Genomic DNA, 19,938 nt, shown 5'->3' with positions numbered 1-19,938 from the left:
CACAGTATTAGAGAATCACATTACTAATCATCAGTATCAATACATACTTATTGTATATTATTAATATCCACCTTCATTCTTTTCCTGGCCCTAAGTTCTGCCGGTATATGGTACTATGCCACTGCTCCCTTCAGTGTACCCCCTTTTCCAGTAAGAATCAGACCTCAGACAGCACTGCATCAAGCAGAGGCCTGTGGCAGCTGGGGGACTCTGATGCATCAGAATCTCTCAGCACGTGGGGAATATAGTCCTGGATCCTCAGGTTTTACAGGAGACAGACTTGGATGATGGCAACGTTCTGAAACCCAGTCCTGAGTGGGAGGCAAGAAAAAGAAAACAGTTCAGTGTGGCTTGAAGACCTTTGTCATTGAAACAAGGAGGCAATATCCAAAAGGGAGCTCACAGTTCTCACTCTGGTGGCTCTGATTTCCTTCACATGTGTGTGCAACATGTAAACTGCACAATGTACAGGGATCCACTTGACTCTCTGTTGCAGGACCTATGGGGAGGGGAGAAACTCTGTGGATGATCAACCTGTCCACAATGTGTCCACAAGACTCACCAAAAGGGTCTGGAATACCAGCAGAAAGTTTCTTAGAATTTTCTAGAGTAAAAAGAAAATGTCCCCACTACTATCCCGACTATTCTGTGGTAAAAACTTCTCTAAGGCCAGCCCTGTTACACCAAACATTCCCCTGCAGGGCACGCAAATTAAAGAATTCTGGTTTCCTTCATCAGATATTTATAGCAATATCATAAAAGTTCAGAAATACCAGCCTCAGGAGAGACAAGCACTCCACCCAACCCACCCAAGCCTGAACAATTTTTTCAGCCTGCTACTTAGCAGTTAATACAGGATCACAGCAAACCATGGGGCCAATTTACCCCAAACAAGGCTGTCAATAGGCAGAGTCTGCCCTCAGAGTCCTCCTCCCCTCCCAGTCTGCCCTAAGGGACACCTTCCGTTTCAGTTACCATGTGCTCCACTCGGCACCCTACTCTGAGGGAAAATCATGTTTTTTAAGTCATACTTAGGCCTAGACTTCTAAAATTTACCAAAGGCTCTGTCTTTTAAGTGAAATCTTTTCTAATGGCAGACAAAGCTCAGAGACCAGGTGAAGGTTCAGACAGATGGGATACCATTGAATTCGAGCTCCATCCTTTTCTTTCTATGGCCTAAGGCAAGCTTTTTCTCCTAGTTTCCTGTTCTAGAAAATGTGATCATTAGATATAATCATTATTCCAAATCACAATAATACTGATAAAACACAATATAGTTACAATGAAAACTACTAATTAAAGTTTCTATAATTTCTAAAATAATGTGAAGTCAGTAAATTTGTAAGTAAACAAAGTATCACTTATATACAATGAGATACACCAATTTTAAGTGTATAGCAAATGGGTTTTGGCAAATGGATACACACACATAATGTATCCACGTGGTAGGAGTTTATCAACTTTATTCTTCTTTCTCGAGAATAAGATTTTAATTTTTTGTCTTCTCTTCATATTCATATATTTTGTGTCTACTCTTCATTACTTGGTTTTATTTTTATTTTTTATTAACCAAAGTTTTTCTTTAGCAGAATGCTTGTAGTTGCTAACTTTCTATTTCTTACTTAAATATATTGAGGTAACATTGGATAATAACATTATGTCAGTGACAAGAGTCCATTTCTATGATACATCACCTACATATTGCATTGTGTATCCCACACATGAGTGAAATCATATGATTCTTAACTTCTTCTCTCTGACTTATTTCACTTAGCCTGGTATTCTCAAGGCCCATTCATGTTGTCACAAATGGTTGTATTTCATCTTTTCATTTGGCTTTATTATACACTTCCTCCTGGGGATATGATGACAGTCTGTTCCTAGCCTCACCCAAGCTCCTAGTGGCTTCATGGCAATCTTTGGAGTTCCATGGCTTGTAGATGCATCACCCCTGTCTCTGCCTCCATCTTCACATGGCATGTGTTCTTGAGTCTCTGTGTCCAAATCCCCCCTTTTTATGAAGACACAAGTCATATTGGATTAGGGCCTCCCCAATGACTTACCTTAATATGATGGTAACATTCACAGCCACTAAGGTTAGGACTTCAACATCTTTTGGGAGGATGCAATTCAACACACAGCAAACCCTGGGATTACAGAAATCTTCTGAGGGAAAACATACTGCATGATCGAAGCTCTCCAAATTTCCTCCAAAAGACTTGCTGTTGCCTCTGCCCTCCCTCAGCACCCTTCACCTGTGAAGCCCAGATTCCCATGTCCTACCAATGCCCAGATTCAACTAATGCTCCCAGGGGAAAAGCAGTCACACAATTCGACTTTTTGAATGTCTTCTCTCTGGAGCCTATGCCTTCCACTTAGGATGTTTCCAGTAGCCCATACAGGTGATCTGTCTATCGCATTTGGCTTTCTAGGTGTTCATGACAAGAGCATTTTTGGCCACAAGTTATTTAACCTCACCCAGGAGCAGAAGTTCACTTACATATTTTATTATTATTCAATCAGTCATTATTAACCACACACTATGGGCCAGATACTATTTTAGGCATTGTGGGTCTAATGGTAAATCTTTTCTAAAAAGACACAAATCCCTACCTTCATATGAACCATATTCTAGTATATACACAAAAAATGAATTCAAAACTATTTGGCATGTTAAGGGATGATACTCCCTAAGGAGAAAAATTAAACAGAGATGGAAGAATAGGACATACAGAATGTTAGTAGGTGGGAGTTGCTCATCTATGAGTTAGTCAGAAAACTCATTATGGAGAAGACACATTTTAACAATAAACCAAAGAATATAAGCAGACAAGCCATGCATATTCCAGAGGACAGATAATGAAGACACAGAAAACAACCTGTGTGAAGCTCCTCAGGCAGGAACATGCCTGATGTCATGTAAAAGGTTGTCAGGGACAATGTTTTGTATGTGACATTGGGTCAAACAATTTTTAGAGTGGAGCAGCAGTAGACATCAACTGAAAATGATGAACGTGTACTCGAAAATTCATGGATATGAAACTGAGAGATTTTGAAAGGATTTGAATTATAGGTAATGACCAGGTCTAGGGCACAACCATGAGGGGAGCAGCTAGACAGATAAAGGATAAGTTGCTTGTTATAAATTAACATATTAAAATTTCATACTATAAATTCAAACATTTACTTTAAATTGCTTTCAAAGTTTTACCCTAACAACATGCTTTAGAATATGTCTTCTCATGTTTAGTCTTTTGCTTATTTTTAATAATTTCATCAAAACAAATTTCCATGGTTTGGTGGGATCAGGGGTGGGAGGTGGGGATGGCTGGGTTTGGGGGAAGTAGCGGGGAAAGAATGGACAAAACTGTATTTAAACAACAATACATAAAAGAAAGTAAGAAAGTTTAAAAGGCTTCAAAAGGTCAGAAAATTAGCATATTACCTATGTTCAGAGAGAATACTATTTAAATACTCCAAGTATATTAAAGTGATTTGATTCTCAGCAAATCCATTTTTCCTTAGTTATTGATCAAAGAGAGAAAGACAGAGGGCTTTTCAGACCATGAGAAATGTCAAAGGGTAATTTCTTATCTAGTACAAATGACTTGATCATTAAAAACTTCCATTAGTGACTGAAGTATCATAAAAAGAAACATTTCCAGGTGATTAAAGAACATAAAATAAGAATATTTTCAAAATTATTAACTATTGTCAAAGACCCACTTGGATTGTTTCATTACTTATTAGAAATACTTTTATTACAGAAAGTATATATTTATAATAAAATCTCCATCAAAGTTTACATAGATTACAGGGTGAAGAAAGTACCCTTCAAAAATTCATAATTTTGCAATCCCACACTCCAAAAGTAACTGTTAATTGCTTGCATATTCTTGCAGGTTTTTCAGGGTCATATATATTCTTTTTTGTGTAAAAACCTGGATGATTTTCCATCATTTCTAAAATTACAGCAATACAGCATAGATTTCTAATAAAATTTTAAACTGGAGAATTATCTGATTGATTTGGTTAGAATTATGATAGATATTTATTATTGATTTGGGACAATATTTTTTATACTTTTTCTTCTTCTATTTCACCTATTTGAATTATGTATATCTTTTGTCAGCTAGTTTTGTAATATCTTTGTTTTAAACTCTAGCTTTTTTGCATTTTATACAGTCAAATTTATCAACTTTTCCCCTTTCTAGTTTAAATCTGTTGCTTCAATTTGTGAGTTATCATCTTTTTTCTCTCATAATATTTCTATGCCTTTTACTATTAATGTCAAATGACCCAGAGTTTATGTCCATATGAGTTTTGAGATACTTGTCTTCTTTCTAATTACTCATCAGTCCTTCAATGAACCAACTGCACTTTCAAATCACCCTGGCTGGTGTGACTCAATGGATTGAATGCTGGCCTGTGAACCAAGGGGTTGCTGGTTCAATTCCCAGTCAGGGCATATGCCTGGGTTTTTGGCCAAGTCCCCAGTAGGGGGTATGCAAAAGGCAACCACACATTGATGTTTCTCTCCCTGTCTTTCTCCCTCCCTTCTCTGCTCTGTAAAAATAAAACAAAATAATCCGTTTTAAAAAATGGCACCTTCAAATCAGTCATCACATTTGTACTAAAACCAATATATACCTGCAGTCCAGATACCAGAAGAAATCCTTTAAAGTCATTTCTTTATTCATTTATTTTTAGTGTTGATCAAAAAAATAAATTAAAGAAGTCTTTAACCTCTTTACAATAAAGCTGGTTAAATAACATGCCTTTAGATAAGATCATTAACTACATAAGAATTACACCCAACTGAATGTAGTACTCCCAAAATCAATATTGGTTCAAAAAATAGAAATATACCTGGAGAATGAATTGATTGGTAAATCAAACTTCAAAAACAAGAAAGAAGTGAAGCTATGGCTTTATGTCTTAAAATTCCCAACAAGGTTCCTTGAAACTCAGTATTCAGTAAACTTATACTGACTTGGCCTAAGTAAAATATTTAAATAGTAGTAAATAAAATTTCCCATGTACTTCTAATGAAGTTACACATCTAATTAAAACTTTGTTTGCTTGCAGTCCAATTAAAATAGTATTAGTTGAGTGTGATAAACTGGAGATCTTATAATAATTACAAGCTGTGGTTGGCAGTTTTAATCATATCTGAAGACTATAAAAGAAATAATTAATGATTACTACTCATTTCAATATATTGGTTTCTACAGAAAGTAAACACCAAATGGAGGGAGCTTTAGGCTGTGAAGACAGGAAGAGTTAGGGGACAACAGTCAGCAAAATATCACAAGGGAAAAACATGCATTGGTTCAGGGTATTTGACTGCAAGCAAACAAAATCATTTGTATTTGTATCTTTAGGATCATGTAGGTCCTACAAAAGGGAAATCCTGAGCCCTCCAAGAAAGACATGAATTGATACCTTAATTTTCTGGTCTAACTCCAGAGTCAAGTTCTGTACGCTGCATGGTGAAGCAAATACACAGCAGAAAAAAGATACCTAAATGAATGAGTGTTGAAGAGGCAAGAGCAGAGAATGAGTGAAGTGAGTACAGGAGAGAGGACAGTGAGCTGACCCAAGGAAAGAAGATTCAGAGGGTAGCATACAGAAAGACAGAGAGGGGAGGGAACCAAAGAAAACATTAGGAAGGATAGTTAGATGCAAGATTTCATTGCAGAAATCAACTTCTGTCTCCATGCCCTAGTAGAATATCACTGCCTCAAAACCAGAAACAGTGTAGATGTATGGCTCATGGGCAAGGGTTCCCAAGGGTCTTAAAAACTTAGGTGTGGAGAAAGAACAGCCCTTCCTATTCTCATCCTAAATCTCTTCAAGTGATGGGTACCCCAAGACAGAAATTTCTGCCAATCTGGCCTCAATGCCGTCTACAGTTTAAAGGCCCCTCAAGGAACAGAGATGCTATTGAGAGTGCTGAAGCCAGGGCAGACTTAGGGACCCTGGACCACTCTAAGTCTTCATTGCAGAAACTACATTCAGCAGCTCCATCATGTCTTAGAACACACAGAGTGTAGATTCTATCGAATCAGTCTCACCTTCCATTACAAACTACCATTACTCTGTTGCACACATTCTTCATGGCATTTTTCACTTCTTTGTTCCTGATAGTGTAAATCAAAGGGTTGAGCATGGGGGTTAGGATGGTGTAAAATATTGTCACCGTTTTGTCAAAGGAGAAAGTGGATGGAGGTCGGGCATACGTGAATATGCAGGGGACAAAGAACAAAACCACAACAGTAATGTGAGATCCACAAGTGGAGAAAGCCTTCAACCGCCCTTCAGTACTGTGGGTTCTCAGAGAGCACAGGATGATACCATAGGAGACAAGCAACAAGGAGAAGATTAGGATGCACATAAACCCACTGTTGGCCACCACCAAAAGGCCAAACACATGAGTGTCAGTGCAGGCTAGCTCTATTAGCAGGTACAAATCACATAAGAAATGATCGATGACATTGGGGCCACAGAAGGGCAGCTGTAAAGCAAAGAGAATTTGTATTATGGAATGCAGGAAGCCCCCTGTCCAGGCCACCCCCATCAGAATGCCACAGAGCCTCCAGTTCATGATAGAAGAGTAATGCAAGGGCTTGCAGATGGCCACATAGCGGTCATAGGCCATGACTGTGAGGACAATCACCTCCACTCCAGCAAAGAAGTGTTCAGCAAACAGCTGGGTCATGCAGCCCTCAAAGGAGATGGTCTTCCTCTCAGAGAGAGAGTCCACAATCATCTTCGGGGAGATGACAGTGGAGAAACAGGCATCCAGGAAGGACAAGAAAGCCAAGAAGAAGTACATGGGGGAGTCCAGGAGTGCTGGGCTGCTGCTGATGGTCACCACAATTAGCAAGTTGCCCCCGAGAGTTGCCATATAGCTGAACAAAAGTATAACAAATACTATTTTCTGAACATTTGAATTCTGTGAAAGCCCCAGGAGGACGAACTCAGTTACAAAGCTTTGGTTTTGCATGATTTCCAAGGAAAAGCTAAATGCTACTAGAGTAAACATATAAAATCTTCAATAATGATGCAAAGAAAAATTCACCTGGGACCAGTTTATGACACCATTGTATCACACTCTTCGACCAGCTGGTGTATCCATGTGAAAAGATGATTACATGTTTCTGTTGTAAATGAGAACAGGAAATTAGAAATTTGCTGAAGGTTGCAAATGCAGATGCAAGGAGAGAAATTATTCAATACTTTACAGTGGAGAGAGCTTATTTATAGGAGAAGTATTCATATACAGTAGGGAAGTGATATACTTTTAATCTCCACTGCCAAAGCAGATCATTTAGCTAGAGTTTCCTGGAGTGAATTGTTGAAGAGAATTCAGAAGCCATATCCACACTGAGCCAAAGAACGTGTAATTTATTGGTCACTCCTGACATTAGTATGGAATGGGAATAGGGTGACTCACATGCCATCACTGACAAGGAGATGACCTTATCTACAAAGAGAAGGAGAAATAACCCCTAGTTTAAGAGTCATTTGAAAATCATCGCTACTTATCCAATTGTTTTGAATTCTGAGCTGAATTGGGCCTTTAAGATGAATACAGAAAGCAGACTGACAGCTATCAGAGGGGCGCTGGGTTAGGGGACTGGATGAAAAGGTGAAAAGATTAAGAAAAACAACTCATGGACAGGCAATAGTATGATTACCAGAGGGAAGGAGAGGTGGAGACAGGGGGTATGTAGAAGAGGTTAAAGGGTGAATAAATAGTGATAGAAGGAGGCTCGACTTTTGATGGTGAACACACAATACCATATACAGGTGATGTATTATGGAATTGGACACTTGATGTCTATATAATTTTGTTAACCACTGTCACCCCAATAAATTCATTAAAAACAAAACAAAAAAAGATAAATTAATTCATTCCCTGTAAAAAGGAAAGCTCTATGGGAAAGTGCCTAGCTCTACACTAACACTTAACAAGTATGTACATGATGAGTTGGGTTCTTTCCTCATTCATCATATAAAATAAGAACAGTTTGTTTATGAAAAATGATACCTACTAAAGGGTATTGTCAGCATGACCAAGTTAACTAATGTAAAGAAAGCAGCTGTTCAAGAAATAGTCCTAGGAAATGGCCCATGTTATATGTTAGTATACTTATTTTCCTGGAAGACAATCCATGATTAAGGAGACAACATCAAATAACATGCTGGGTCTGGAATTTAAACACAGAATCCCAGCTCCAACACTTAAGTATTCCTAATGGATGAAGACAGAAAGGAGCAGACCTGGCCCTGCTACTGTCTTCATATGCCTGTGGAAATCAAAGTCTTCTCATTCTTTTCCTCATGCTTGAAGGAGGCCCCTTGATGACACAGAGCAAGGGATGTACATTCAGAAAGTAATAGTCCAATTACTACAGATACAAATGGGCAACAACCACATAGGTAAGGAATGGAAAGAGTATGCTGAGTATAGCTAGAGTCTTGAGACTTTTTAAAATATTTACTGATTACTTATACTATGTGACCCAATCTGATAATGTACAAATTGTCATGTATATGACTTTACTGCAAACCAAGTATGTTCATGTATAACCTACGAGCTCATCCCACAGGATTATGGTGAGTGTCAAATTGGCAAAATATAAAACTTACTTATGATCAGTGCCAATTTTAGTCACTATTCTCTCACTTAGCAAGACCACCACTGTACCCATGAGCTGTCCAGAAAAGTACTCCAACTACTGACTATTTTCCATAGCAAGACATCAGTTTTTGAGAATGGTTGTGTCCTCACCTGTGCATATAACAGAAATTTATGTCTGAAATATGTGTGTACATATACATATAATTTGTTAAATGAGGAAATAAAATAATAATGAGGCTTACTGTCAGAATGAAAAATAACCTGATCTTTGTGAAAACCATTTTGAACTAACAAAGAGAATTTACAATAAAGATACGGTTGTTTGTCATAATATATGTCTTCATGCTTACTTTGAAATAACCATTTCCACTACATTCCCAAGGTACTAGACATTCTTTAAAAAACCCACACTATGAACACCATATCCAGCTACAAATTGTCACCCAAAAAGCAAGAGTACAAAGCAAACCCTGGAAGGTCACTGGATCAGTCAACGACCATTTGTTAAAAAGTAAAGAATACCATTGTATGATCCAATAGTTATCAGCTTGTCAGCAATGAACAAAGTGGGCATATATTCTTTCAAATTAGTGTTTCAGTTTTTTTCAGATAAATTTCCAGAAACAGAATCACTGGGTCATAAGACAATTACATTATTAATTTTTGAGGTAACTCCACAGTATTTTCCACAGTGGTTGTGCCAATCCACATTCCCACCAACAGTGCACCAGGGTCCCCTTTTCACCACATCTTCACATTCCCAAAAGGTATATTTACACAATGGAATACTTCTGGGCTGTAAAAAAGAAGAAAATCTTACCCTTTGGACAGTGTGGATGGACCTGAAGAGCATTATGCTGAGTCAAGTAAGCCAGTTAGAGAAAGACAAGTACCATATGATCTCACTCATATGTGGAATCTAATAAACAAAATAAACAAATAAAATAGAGACAGGCTCAAAGATAAAGACAACAAGCTGACAGCTTTTGAGGGAGAGGGCTGTTAGGTGGGAGAAGTGAGGGCACTAAGCAAAAAAGAAAAATGAAAGACACACCACTCATGCCCGTTGACAATAGTATGGTGATTGTCAGGGAGAGGGAAGTGGGGTGTGTGGTAGAGGAGGGTATAGGGACATAAATTGTCACAGACAGAAACTCTACTTGTGGTGCTAAACACACAGTACAGTGTACAGATGATGTGTTGTTGAATTATGCACCTGAAAATTGTGTAATTTTGTTAACCAGGGTTACCCCAATCAATTCAATAAAAAGGGAGAAAATAATATTAATTCCAAAATTGCAATCACACTCCTGATTTCATGTATTCCTTTCAGAAATGTTTTAACAAATACTTCCAGAATTATATACCTGTTTCTATTAGTTTTTTTAGAGCCCAATCCTAAAAAATTTTCTAAGGATGAAATGAAGTAGTATAGTTCTGTGATTCAAGATGATGCATGTCTTTTATAACAGCAAAACTTTAAATATATATGATATGTTCAACAATAAGAAGATGTTAATGCAAGTCAGGGTACTACAAATTAAAATGCTGTGAATACTAAATAATACAAGGACATAAATGGTGAGGCCTGTTTACAATATGTTAAGTGAGAAAATTAAAAATTGTAATAATTCTGCTTCTTTGCACAGACATTTTAATATAAATTTAAAATTTAGAAGAAAACATATGGTAGACTTACTTTTGGTATGTAGAGTTAACATTAAGGGTCAGGTTTAGCCCTGACTGGTGTAGTTCAGTGGGTTGAGTGTTGCCCTGACAACCAAAAAGACTCAAGTTTAAAACCCACAACACAATACCATCCTCTATCTAAACAGTTAAAAACAAAGGAGATGGGTGTTTACTATAATTTTATTATCTCCAGTATAGTTAATTTGTGTCAGTGGAACTAACATGCTAACATACATAGAATCTTACACTGAAAATTGTAAACTAACATAAATCTTCCATAAATAGCCAGATATTTGGCCCAGCTCTTCCCAATCTCTATATTCATTTTGAAATCAATTTGTAGTTTGTACAGTCCTGTAGGAAGCAGCTGATTCTGTTCATATTTTCCCTACAAGATTCCAAGGTCTTTCCTTTCTTCATACCAAGTATTTTAATATACTGGAGCACCACCAGATTGTGCAGGGCCCCTCCTAGACAGGCACTGTGGGCTTTAGTCCACCTCATGGGGCTGTGGCCTTGGGAATTTGGCCTCCCCTCTCTCCCCAGTGCCCACTATTTCTTTCTCATGTATTTTGTCAGCAAACTGATGCTAGCATCCGTTGTTCCAAAAACAATAGATTCCTCTTTCAACTTCAAAGTACATATAATAATCAAAAATATATTAAAAATTAGTAATAAGGTTGTCATAAGTAGTACTTTGTAATTATATTTCAAGCAGTGAATTTTAGTTGCATTTATATGCACCTATATGTGCATATTAGTCACATTTGCATGTATTTTTCTAAGTAAATATAATTATTGAAAATTAAAAGAATAAACTAAAACCACATTCAAACTACTCTCCTATTTAAGTTCCTTAATTCCAGTGTATTCTTTACTTTAGCAATAAAAGTTTTATTTTCTATCTACCTAATCATGTTCCTTTTTGACTATCTGAGAAATACTCTCTTCAGATTTCAGAGCCCTTTATCTCCTCTCCATAGTAATCTGCTGATGTCCCTGAATGTCTCAACTTATACACCCTTACTGATTCTGGAATTTGAATAAACTAACCTTTCTCTGTGTCCACCTATGTCCTTCCTGACAGATGTCTGAACCTTCTTTTCTTCTATTGCCCTAGCGATTCAGTTCACTCTAAGAAAGAGGCAAAGCCACAACCCCTAGCACTAAAGCATTTTAAGTTCAGCCATGTAACTATTCCTGAACAGTTCTGGTGCAGAAATCTAAGACTATTTATGATATCAAATGCTCTAGGGAAAATTCAGTGAATATAATTAAAATTAGAAGATTCTGCTCTGTGACTTGAGTGAGACACTCTTTTCTACGCTTAATGAATGGCTGTGTGCCTTTGCTGGGGGTTTAGTACTGGGAATATTAGTACAATATTATATCAATAATTGTGAATAGTAAACAGCGGTTGAATTATCATGCTCCTACAAGACTATTCTTTATACAGACTCTGAAAATTCCACTTTTTAATAAAAAACACAAGGATAGGAATATGCAAAACTACACCAGGACATTCGTCCTCATATGAATAATTGAGAATACAACAAGAAAGAATAAATTAAATGCTGCTAGAAAGCCAATACAGAAATATAGACTTGTTACATTTTTAAGATATTTGGATTTAACCTAAAGGTGAAAAACTGAAGACAGGTCTGATTTCATTAGACTTGAATTAATAGGACCTCCTAACCTTCCAAAAACAGTTTGCATTCTGACAGCTGCTATTTATTGAGCATGGACTATATTATGTGTCAAGCACTGTCCTATTGACTCCACATGTATTATTGGTTTCTAGACCCTTTGAACTTGATAATATAACCCCCATCAAAAGTAAAGCTTCTGAAAGCCAGAAAGATTATGTAACTAACCCATGTGTGCACAGTTAAATGATAGACTGACATGTCGCATTAAACCTCATACGTGGACCATGACACCCTACTTTTAAGTACAGCCTCACAACTTCACATTTTCTCAGAAAAAAAAAACTGTGAATTATAGATCTCACCATGGGTGAGTTCCTTGAAAGTGCTGGTGATTGCCATCTCTATTGGCTATAAATTAAAGTTCACTCAGTGGCTGGAAAAAAAAGCAAAGGTATTTTCCAAGTGCTACTTTTACATCTGAGAGAGAGGAAGAATATCTCTGGCAGAAAAACTAGAGAATGTTCCCTGCTGCCTCAAGCACCATTTTCAACATGGTCTCAGGGAAAACAATCAATAGAGAGGCAAAGTTTCTTCCTTGATTTCCAATTGGAATTTAAAGAGGTTTCCCCAAGAGATCATGAACCTTTAGATTTGCCTCTGAGTTGCTGGCAGGGTTTGGAAATTGGAAATCAAGGAAGATAAAACAGTTAAGAGAACTTGGCCCCCCAAATAAAAGGAGAAAGCTGTAAGGACAATCTTGAAAATGTGACTAATGATTGGTCCTGTGTTTGAATATTTTCACACCATGCTAGTGAGGTGAATTTTGAAGTGAGAAGACTAGAGGAGGCAGATTCCAAAACACTTGCCTTTATTTCTTAGCTGAATTGAGTCTCACTTTTTTCTGTAAAAAATGGAGTAAAGATCCAATAAAATTCTTTGTACATTCAGGGAGTTAAAATATATAAAGAACAAACTGCTTCATAGTTGGCCTTGAACAATAGCAGCTCACTCCCTTCACTTCACATTTTCACTGAATTAAAAGTCCAAATTAAACTAAAGTACCCTTATCCAATAGATCCAAACATTTATCTTACTAATTTTTAGGAGTAAACAATCTTGCTTCCTTACATGCTGGGTAAGTATCAAAAATAATCAAATGACAGTTGATCCTCATGAGAAAATCTTGATGCGGAGTGCAAAGGGACATCTTAACATTCTTTACAACTATCCCCACAGCAGCAAACTCCATCCACTAAGAATGTCAGACCACCTGACATTTCCTCCTCCAGTTCTTGCACCTTCCAACTTTGCTGTTGACCATTTGTAACTTGTGCCTCATCAGTCTCCTCACTCATCCACTGAGTACTCAGTATGGCCCATAAGACACAATCACGGGCTGTAGTTTCCCTCTTCAAAACCTCCTCTTTGTCTTAGAGTGGAAAGAACATTGACTCAGTACTCTTCTTATCCTTACTGCTGGCTTACTCTCATCTTCTAAACATGTGTCATTTAGTCCAGATTCTGTCAAATTGTTTCTCACCAGCTGCTGCAGACTTGACCATATTTAATACATTAAGTGTTGCTTATATCTCATCCAGACCTAGGCTTTGTAGAAAAATGTTCTATTTCTTACGAATTTAATAACTGTGCATAAAGTAGAACACAGAGGTACCCCCAAAGAACAGATGTATTATCCTATGACATTATTTTATGGTCAAATTATGGAAGAGATACCCCCAGATGACCAGTGAGTTTAAGAAAAGTTTATTCATAAAATGTAACATGAGGCGGAATGTCATAATGAGAAGCTTTGCTTTATAAATGTTATATGATAATGTACAGTGCCCTGATATTTTCCACATACACAGAGGGGCATTGTTGCTGAAATATGTGGCTATGTGTGAGATAACTCTACAAAATATTAGACAAAAACTTTGTGATAGGAAGCCTTTGCTGGTGTAGCTCAGAGGATTGAGCTCAGGCTGTGAACGAAAGATTTACTGATTCAATTTCCAGTCAGGGTATATGCTGGGGTTGCAGGCCAGGTCCCCAGTGGGAGCCATGTGAGAGGCAACCACACATTGATGTTTCTCTCCCTTTCTTTCTCCCTCCTTTTTCCTATAAATAAATAAATAAATAAACAAACGAACTAACTTTCTGGAAAAATTATGTAAATCTTTAGGCTGTTGATAATATTATCTATAGACATAAACAGGCAAGTGCTTTTTGTTGAAAGATGGTAAGACTGACGTTTGGAAGACCTGAATTCAAGGTGTGTAGCTCAAACTCTTAGCTGTGTGAACTGAGGCAAGTAAGTGATCAAACCTCCCTTGGCTTCAGTTTGCTTTCCAGTAAAATGAGGATAGTAATATGGAGTCTGCCGGCTTAGTATGTGGATGAGTCACCTAACTCACCTAAATATCTATGATTGATAATAAAGCATTTTTTTAATGTAAATACATGTATCGCACCTCCAGAGAAACAGCTTTGGAACCTAAGCATATGCACTTTTCTTGAGGTTAGATAAAAGAATGTTCACCTTTGTTGCTTCAAATAGCTATTAATGTCTTTGAAAGGAGAAATGAAAAAAAAAAAATCCTTCCTTTCTACAAGAAAAACTGTGAGCCAAAAAGAATTTAAGAAAATAAGGCCAAATTAAGAATAATTTCGGTAACTTCAAATTTTTTGGCTTATTTTTGTGCTGAGAAAAAACAGAGATAGGTCATGAATGATTATTTCTTCCTTCTGTGGGGCTCTTTCTGTTCACTTTTGGTAGATACATAGTGCCAAAAGGGGAAAAACTCAGCAGGGATTCTCTAATTCCCCAAACATCCCTTTCCCCATATATTCTAAGAATTTCAGTCCTCTGGGTTTTTTATGTTTATTTGTGTTTCTTGGGGGGTAGGTTGTTTGTTTTGTTTTGCTTTACCACAAGCTAAGCAAAAATAACAGAATTCTAATATGAAAGTCCTATGGAAAAGCCAATTTCTTCCACATAACACGTATAAAGAATTCCAAGCCCTGGCTGGCATAGCTCAGTGGATTGAGCCCCGGCTGGGAACCAAAGTGTCCCAAGTTCAATTCCCAGCCAGGGTACATTCCTGGGTTGCAGGCCATAACCCCCAGCAACCACACATTGATGTTTCTCTCCCTCTCTCTCTCTCTCTCTCTCTCTTTCTCTCTCTCTCTCTCTCTCTCCCCCTCCATCCCTTTCCTCTCTAAAAATAAATAAATAAAATCTTAAAAAAAACGAAATTCAAAACATAGCAATGACATTCTGAAAAAAACTTACCCTAACAGAGTTGTCCAACCTTGGCCCACATGCTGCATGAGGCTCAGGATAGGTATGAATGCAGCCCAACACAAAATCATAAATTTACCTAAAACATTATGAGATCTTTTTGTGATTACGTGTCACAATGTATTTAATGTGTTGCCAGAAAAACTCTTCCTGCCACTCTGGCCCAGAGACACCAAAAGGTTGGACACCCCTGCTAGAAGCATCACACTAGGCATTTATCATCGATTTTTCCACTGCATACCCTCAGTCTATGCACATGAACATCGAGGCTGTGGAAAAGTACATTGAAAGTTATCAAAAGCATAATAGCACAATAATCTCTAGGACCATCCATGCTGTTGCAAAAGATAGAGTTCCTTCCTTTTTGCAGCAAGTAGCATTCCATTGTGTAAATGTACCACAGTTTTTTTAATTTGCCATTTACTCATGGGCACTTGGGCTGTTTTCAGATCTTGGCTATTGTAAATACCACTGCTATGAACACGGGGTGCATATACTCTTAAAATCATGATTGTCTGAAGAAAGGAGGGTGATGGCTAGGTGGAGGTGGGCAAAGGAAGGAAATTATGCAATTATAATACTGTAAACAATAAAAACAAAGTTTAAAAAAGTTATCAGAAGTACCAAGGAAAAAGCCGAAACATTTCTTACTGCTCAATAAGTGTTAGTTTCAGAACTTTTTTTTCCCTACCAATGATCCCCAGAATCTGTTAATTTTTTTCCACAGTGTGCTATAGATATAATCCTCCCTGTTTATATACATCATCACGCTCTTGGCATTTGAACAGGCTAAGCTACTCTCTTCTTCAACAAACTCCGCATGGCATTTTTCACCTCTGAGTTTCTCACTGTGTAAATGACAGGATTAAACATGGGAGTTAGGATTGCAAAGAACACAGTCACCAGCTTGTCCACAGGGTAGGTGACCACAGGACGCATGTAGGTGAATATGCAAGGCACAAAAAAGAGTACAACTACCATTAAGTGGGCTCCACATGTAGAGAGGGCTTTGCGCTGTCCTTCAGAGCCATGGGATTTCAGGGAGCTCAGGATGGCTATGTAGGAGGTGAGCAGCATGGAGAAAATAAGCAAGCACATGGCCCCACTATTGGCTGCCACTATCATTCTGAGCCTATAGGTGTCTCTGCAGGCAAGTTTCAGCAGTGGGAAGAGATCACACATGAAGTGGTCAATGACATTGGGACCACAGAAGGGCAAGTGGACCATGAAAAGAATCTGTACAGTGGCATGCAGGACCCCCCCAATCCAGGCCACCAGCACCAGGAGGCAGCAGAGCCCCTGCCTCATGATGGTCACATAGTGAAGGGGCTTGCAGATGGCCACATAGCGGTCATAGGCCATGACAATGAGGAGGATGATCTCTGAGCCTCCCAGGAAGTGCTCCACAAACAGCTGAGTCAGGCAGCTGCCCAAAGAGATGGTTGTCCTCTGGTACAACAGGTCGATGATCATTTTGGGGGTGGTGACAGAGGTGTAGAGGGCATCTATGACAGACAAGCAAGTGAGAAAGAAGTACATGGGAGCTGAAAGTGTGGGGCTGAGGGAAATGGTAATGATGATGAGCAGATTGGCCAGAACGGTAAATAGGAAAATGAACAAAAAGACAATGAAGAGTATTTTCTGTAGTTGTGGATTCTGTGTGAGTCCCAAGAGAATAAACTCAGTCACATTGTTGGGATGTGTGAGGTGATCCATGTAAGAAGTAACACTTTCTTGGGGCCTAAATTACCTATAAAGAGATAAAGAATGGGACCTGTTACACATGAAGGATTGTTGTGTGAATTTCACAATACAGAAATAGGATACTCGCTATAACTCTGGAGTGTGTCCTTGGCACCCCTCACCCCACTAATGGTTTCAACTCTTTCCCACTTCCTCCATAATGCTTTCTATCTCTTCAGACACCTAGTACCTAACACATAAAAAAAAATCCATAGGGCAACAATTGATGTGAAATTTACCATAAACATACTGGGCTGTATACAGGAGATCCAGGTTCTCTTTCTGGTTCCTGCTCCACATGACTTTGTAAAGTCTGTTCAGTGCCCTGCACTTCCCAGCCTTCTCCTGTATCTGTCTGTACAAATTGGAAATCTCAACTGCAGTTTGTAAGTTGTAAAGTGCTACACACAAGACTTATTCCTTCTTTCAGAATTTATATTTGAACCCATAGTTCTAACTGTGGGGAGAAAGACATGGTAAATAAGCATCTATTATAAGCAGACCCATGAAAGTCATTGGAAGACACATCCTGGCTGGTGTTTTCCATCACACATATGCTGTTCATGGATATTTCTTCACTGCTGAGCATAGTGCCTGGCATGATATCTGCAGAGTCTGGCACCTATTGGATGACAAATAAATAGCCAGAAAATTTCTGCCTTCTCTCATCTCCCTGTGTAGAAACAGGCTTGTTCCTCCATCCTGTAAACCTAGGAATTCAAGTGCTTTCATCCCCCACTCTGTTTATCATTGCTCTCTATTTTATGAGAAACATTAATGCGCTTTTGAAAGAAAGCTGCATTCTTGTTTAATAATTTATCCTTTAGAAATTTAGAAATAGTTCATTTTGGACCTGGCTAGAGTAGTTCAGTGGATTGAGTGTGGACTGTGTACCAAAGCATCACAGGTTCAATTCCCAGTCAGGGCACATGCCTGGGTTGCAGGCCATGGCCCCTAGCAACCGCACATTGATGTTTCTTTCTCTCTTTCTCCCTCAATTCCCTGTCTAAAAATAAATAAATAAAATCTTTAAAAAATAGTTCATTTTTCTTGTTTAAAACTAATCTAACATAATTTTAACATAGTCACATTCAGTAAATTTATAGCTTCCATAGACTGGGATTAAAAACAACCCTGGGTAGGTAGGTGCTCAATATATGAGGACTTATCAAGCAAAGGAAGCCCTTATTTTCAAAGTTTTAAAAACATAGAAATTTAATATAGACAATAAAAGTTATCTGCTACATAAGACATATAAAGTATCATTCATATAAATACAATCACATATATCAAGTACTTACTTTAAGTACCTAATACACATTCACTTAATTCAACAAATATTTATTGGACAATTACTATGCATATATTAATGTATGTTTCTCCACATAAATCATAAAAAGTGTCCTTGTTAAATGCTTTTTGTAACCGCTCCCCAACATTTTATTACCAAACAGCAGCAGCTCATCCATCCATGGTATGAATGAGTCTCCCCACTCCTGCAGGTTTCTGCTATAGGCATTCTCGTGCCTTCTTCTCCCACACTCCCAGCACATCCTTCACCCATCATGCCTGCTTGCAGGAAGATGTACCATCACTAATAGGATGAGGAAAGATGGGGACAAAAATTTTCCAAAAGAAACAGGGGAGAAAAAGATAAATATATTCTGAAAAAATACATATTTATTTTCCTTTTAAAGGTACATGGATAAACAGCTGTATTTTTTAATTACCCCAAATGAAAATGTTATACACATGTGAAAACAAAGTGCAGCAGCTTCTTTGAATTCCCTTATTTATTCTGAGGTGGACTCCCCCAACAGAGCAGGAAAAAACAATAGTGAATGTAATGAAAATAAGATATAATGAAAATGGTTTAGAAATAGTAATGAAAAAATGAAAGTTACCTTGTCTTTTTTCTTTAACTCTACAATATTCTTTGTAGGAGTAAACTCTAAAGACAAATTTTTAAAAAAGAAAAATCATTAGGTACAAATATGTTCGACACAATTATTAAGCGCTATGGAAAATCAGAAACAGCATGGAATGTCCTACAATAAGACCTCAATAGGTAAAATATTGTACATCACTTTGAATAATATGTGGGCATCAACAGAGATGATTTTTAAAATTGTACAATATCATAGAAAAATTCTGAAATTGGAAAATTCAGTGAAAAAATGTGAATATATAATGTGATTCTAATTTAAATAATTATCAGTAAAAAACACCTCAAAATATTTTTACTTCTACATTTATCATATTGAATTGATCATATCTTTTCTGATTCTTCATATACTAAAAAAGAGATTTAGACCTAATATTGGTGGGGCAGGGGTGACTATATGATTTCTAAGATGCATTTAAACCTGGGATTCTATACTTACGTGATTTCATTTGGGGGCAGGGTTGGGAATCTCACCTATGAACTTGTCTGACATAGCTCCATGATCAGGGCCTCAGGCAGCTGTTAGTTCACCAAGAAAGGAGAAAAGATGCAAGTTTAAAAATGACAACTAGGTCAGCTACTATGTTTTCGTTGACCCATAAATGGCTCCTCTGGATAAGGCCCTTCTCCCAGGCCTTGCAAGAGTGCTACTGCATATCCTTTGTAGGCAAATTCCATGACCTTTCTTAGCTGCGGCTAATTAGACCTCAGGGGTATTTCACCATCATTAGCACATCTTGCCAACAAGCCAATTATTTCATATAACTTAGCTGAACTTTGAGAACTTTTATACCATTCATCTTTAATGTTTAATTCCCTCTTTAAGTCTACATGAAGATAAACCATGATGGCAAAAGGGAAAAAATGTTGGCTTGGCCATTTATGAATTTGGATATTTGATAACAAACGAACCTAATATAGAGTTTGTATATTTGCTATTGTGTAAGTTAAATATTTA

General features: G+C 37.6%; 3 protein-coding genes across 5 annotated transcripts in view; all 3 read right to left on the bottom strand.

The window, feature by feature from the left end:
• Positions 1-19,938, bottom strand: part of LOC114499916 (olfactory receptor 4A5-like) — a 203,310-nt gene that overhangs the window by 36,062 nt on the left and 147,310 nt on the right. The window lies entirely within an intron of this gene.
• On the bottom strand, positions 6,074-7,133 carry LOC114500179 (olfactory receptor 4C15-like). Its single transcript, XM_028516792.2, has one exon. The coding sequence runs from the start codon at positions 7,046-7,048 to the stop codon at positions 6,074-6,076; it is 975 nt and encodes a 324-aa protein (XP_028372593.1). The 5' UTR covers positions 7,049-7,133.
• Positions 16,047-19,578, bottom strand: LOC114499014 (olfactory receptor 140-like). Of its 2 annotated transcripts, none has more exons than XM_028514977.2 (2): positions 19,455-19,578; positions 16,047-17,042 (listed from the first exon to the last, which is right to left on the bottom strand). In XM_028514977.2, the coding sequence occupies exon 2, from the start codon at positions 17,006-17,008 to the stop codon at positions 16,082-16,084; it is 927 nt and encodes a 308-aa protein (XP_028370778.1). In that variant the 5' UTR covers positions 17,009-17,042; positions 19,455-19,578; the 3' UTR covers positions 16,047-16,081. The 2 variants fall into 2 exon arrangements, with proteins under 2 accessions (XP_028370778.1, XP_035885322.1); XM_036029429.1 differs by lacking the exon at positions 19,455-19,578 and adding an exon at positions 18,483-18,625.

Source organism: Phyllostomus discolor, chromosome 6, assembly GCF_004126475.2.
Source record: "Phyllostomus discolor isolate MPI-MPIP mPhyDis1 chromosome 6, mPhyDis1.pri.v3, whole genome shotgun sequence".
NCBI classification, from domain to species: Eukaryota; Metazoa; Chordata; class Mammalia; order Chiroptera; family Phyllostomidae; genus Phyllostomus; species Phyllostomus discolor.
Note: the sequence above shows the minus strand (reverse complement) of the source record. Positions and strands in the feature narration are given on the sequence as shown.

What these genes read in the sequence shown, in the direction of transcription:
- LOC114500179 (XM_028516792.2), bottom strand. Translation starts at nt 7,048, where the DNA reads ATGTTTACTCTAGTAGCATTTAGCTTTTCCTTGGAAATCATGCAAAAC.
- LOC114499014 (XM_028514977.2), bottom strand. Translation starts at nt 17,008, where the DNA reads ATGGATCACCTCACACATCCCAACAATGTGACTGAGTTTATTCTCTTG.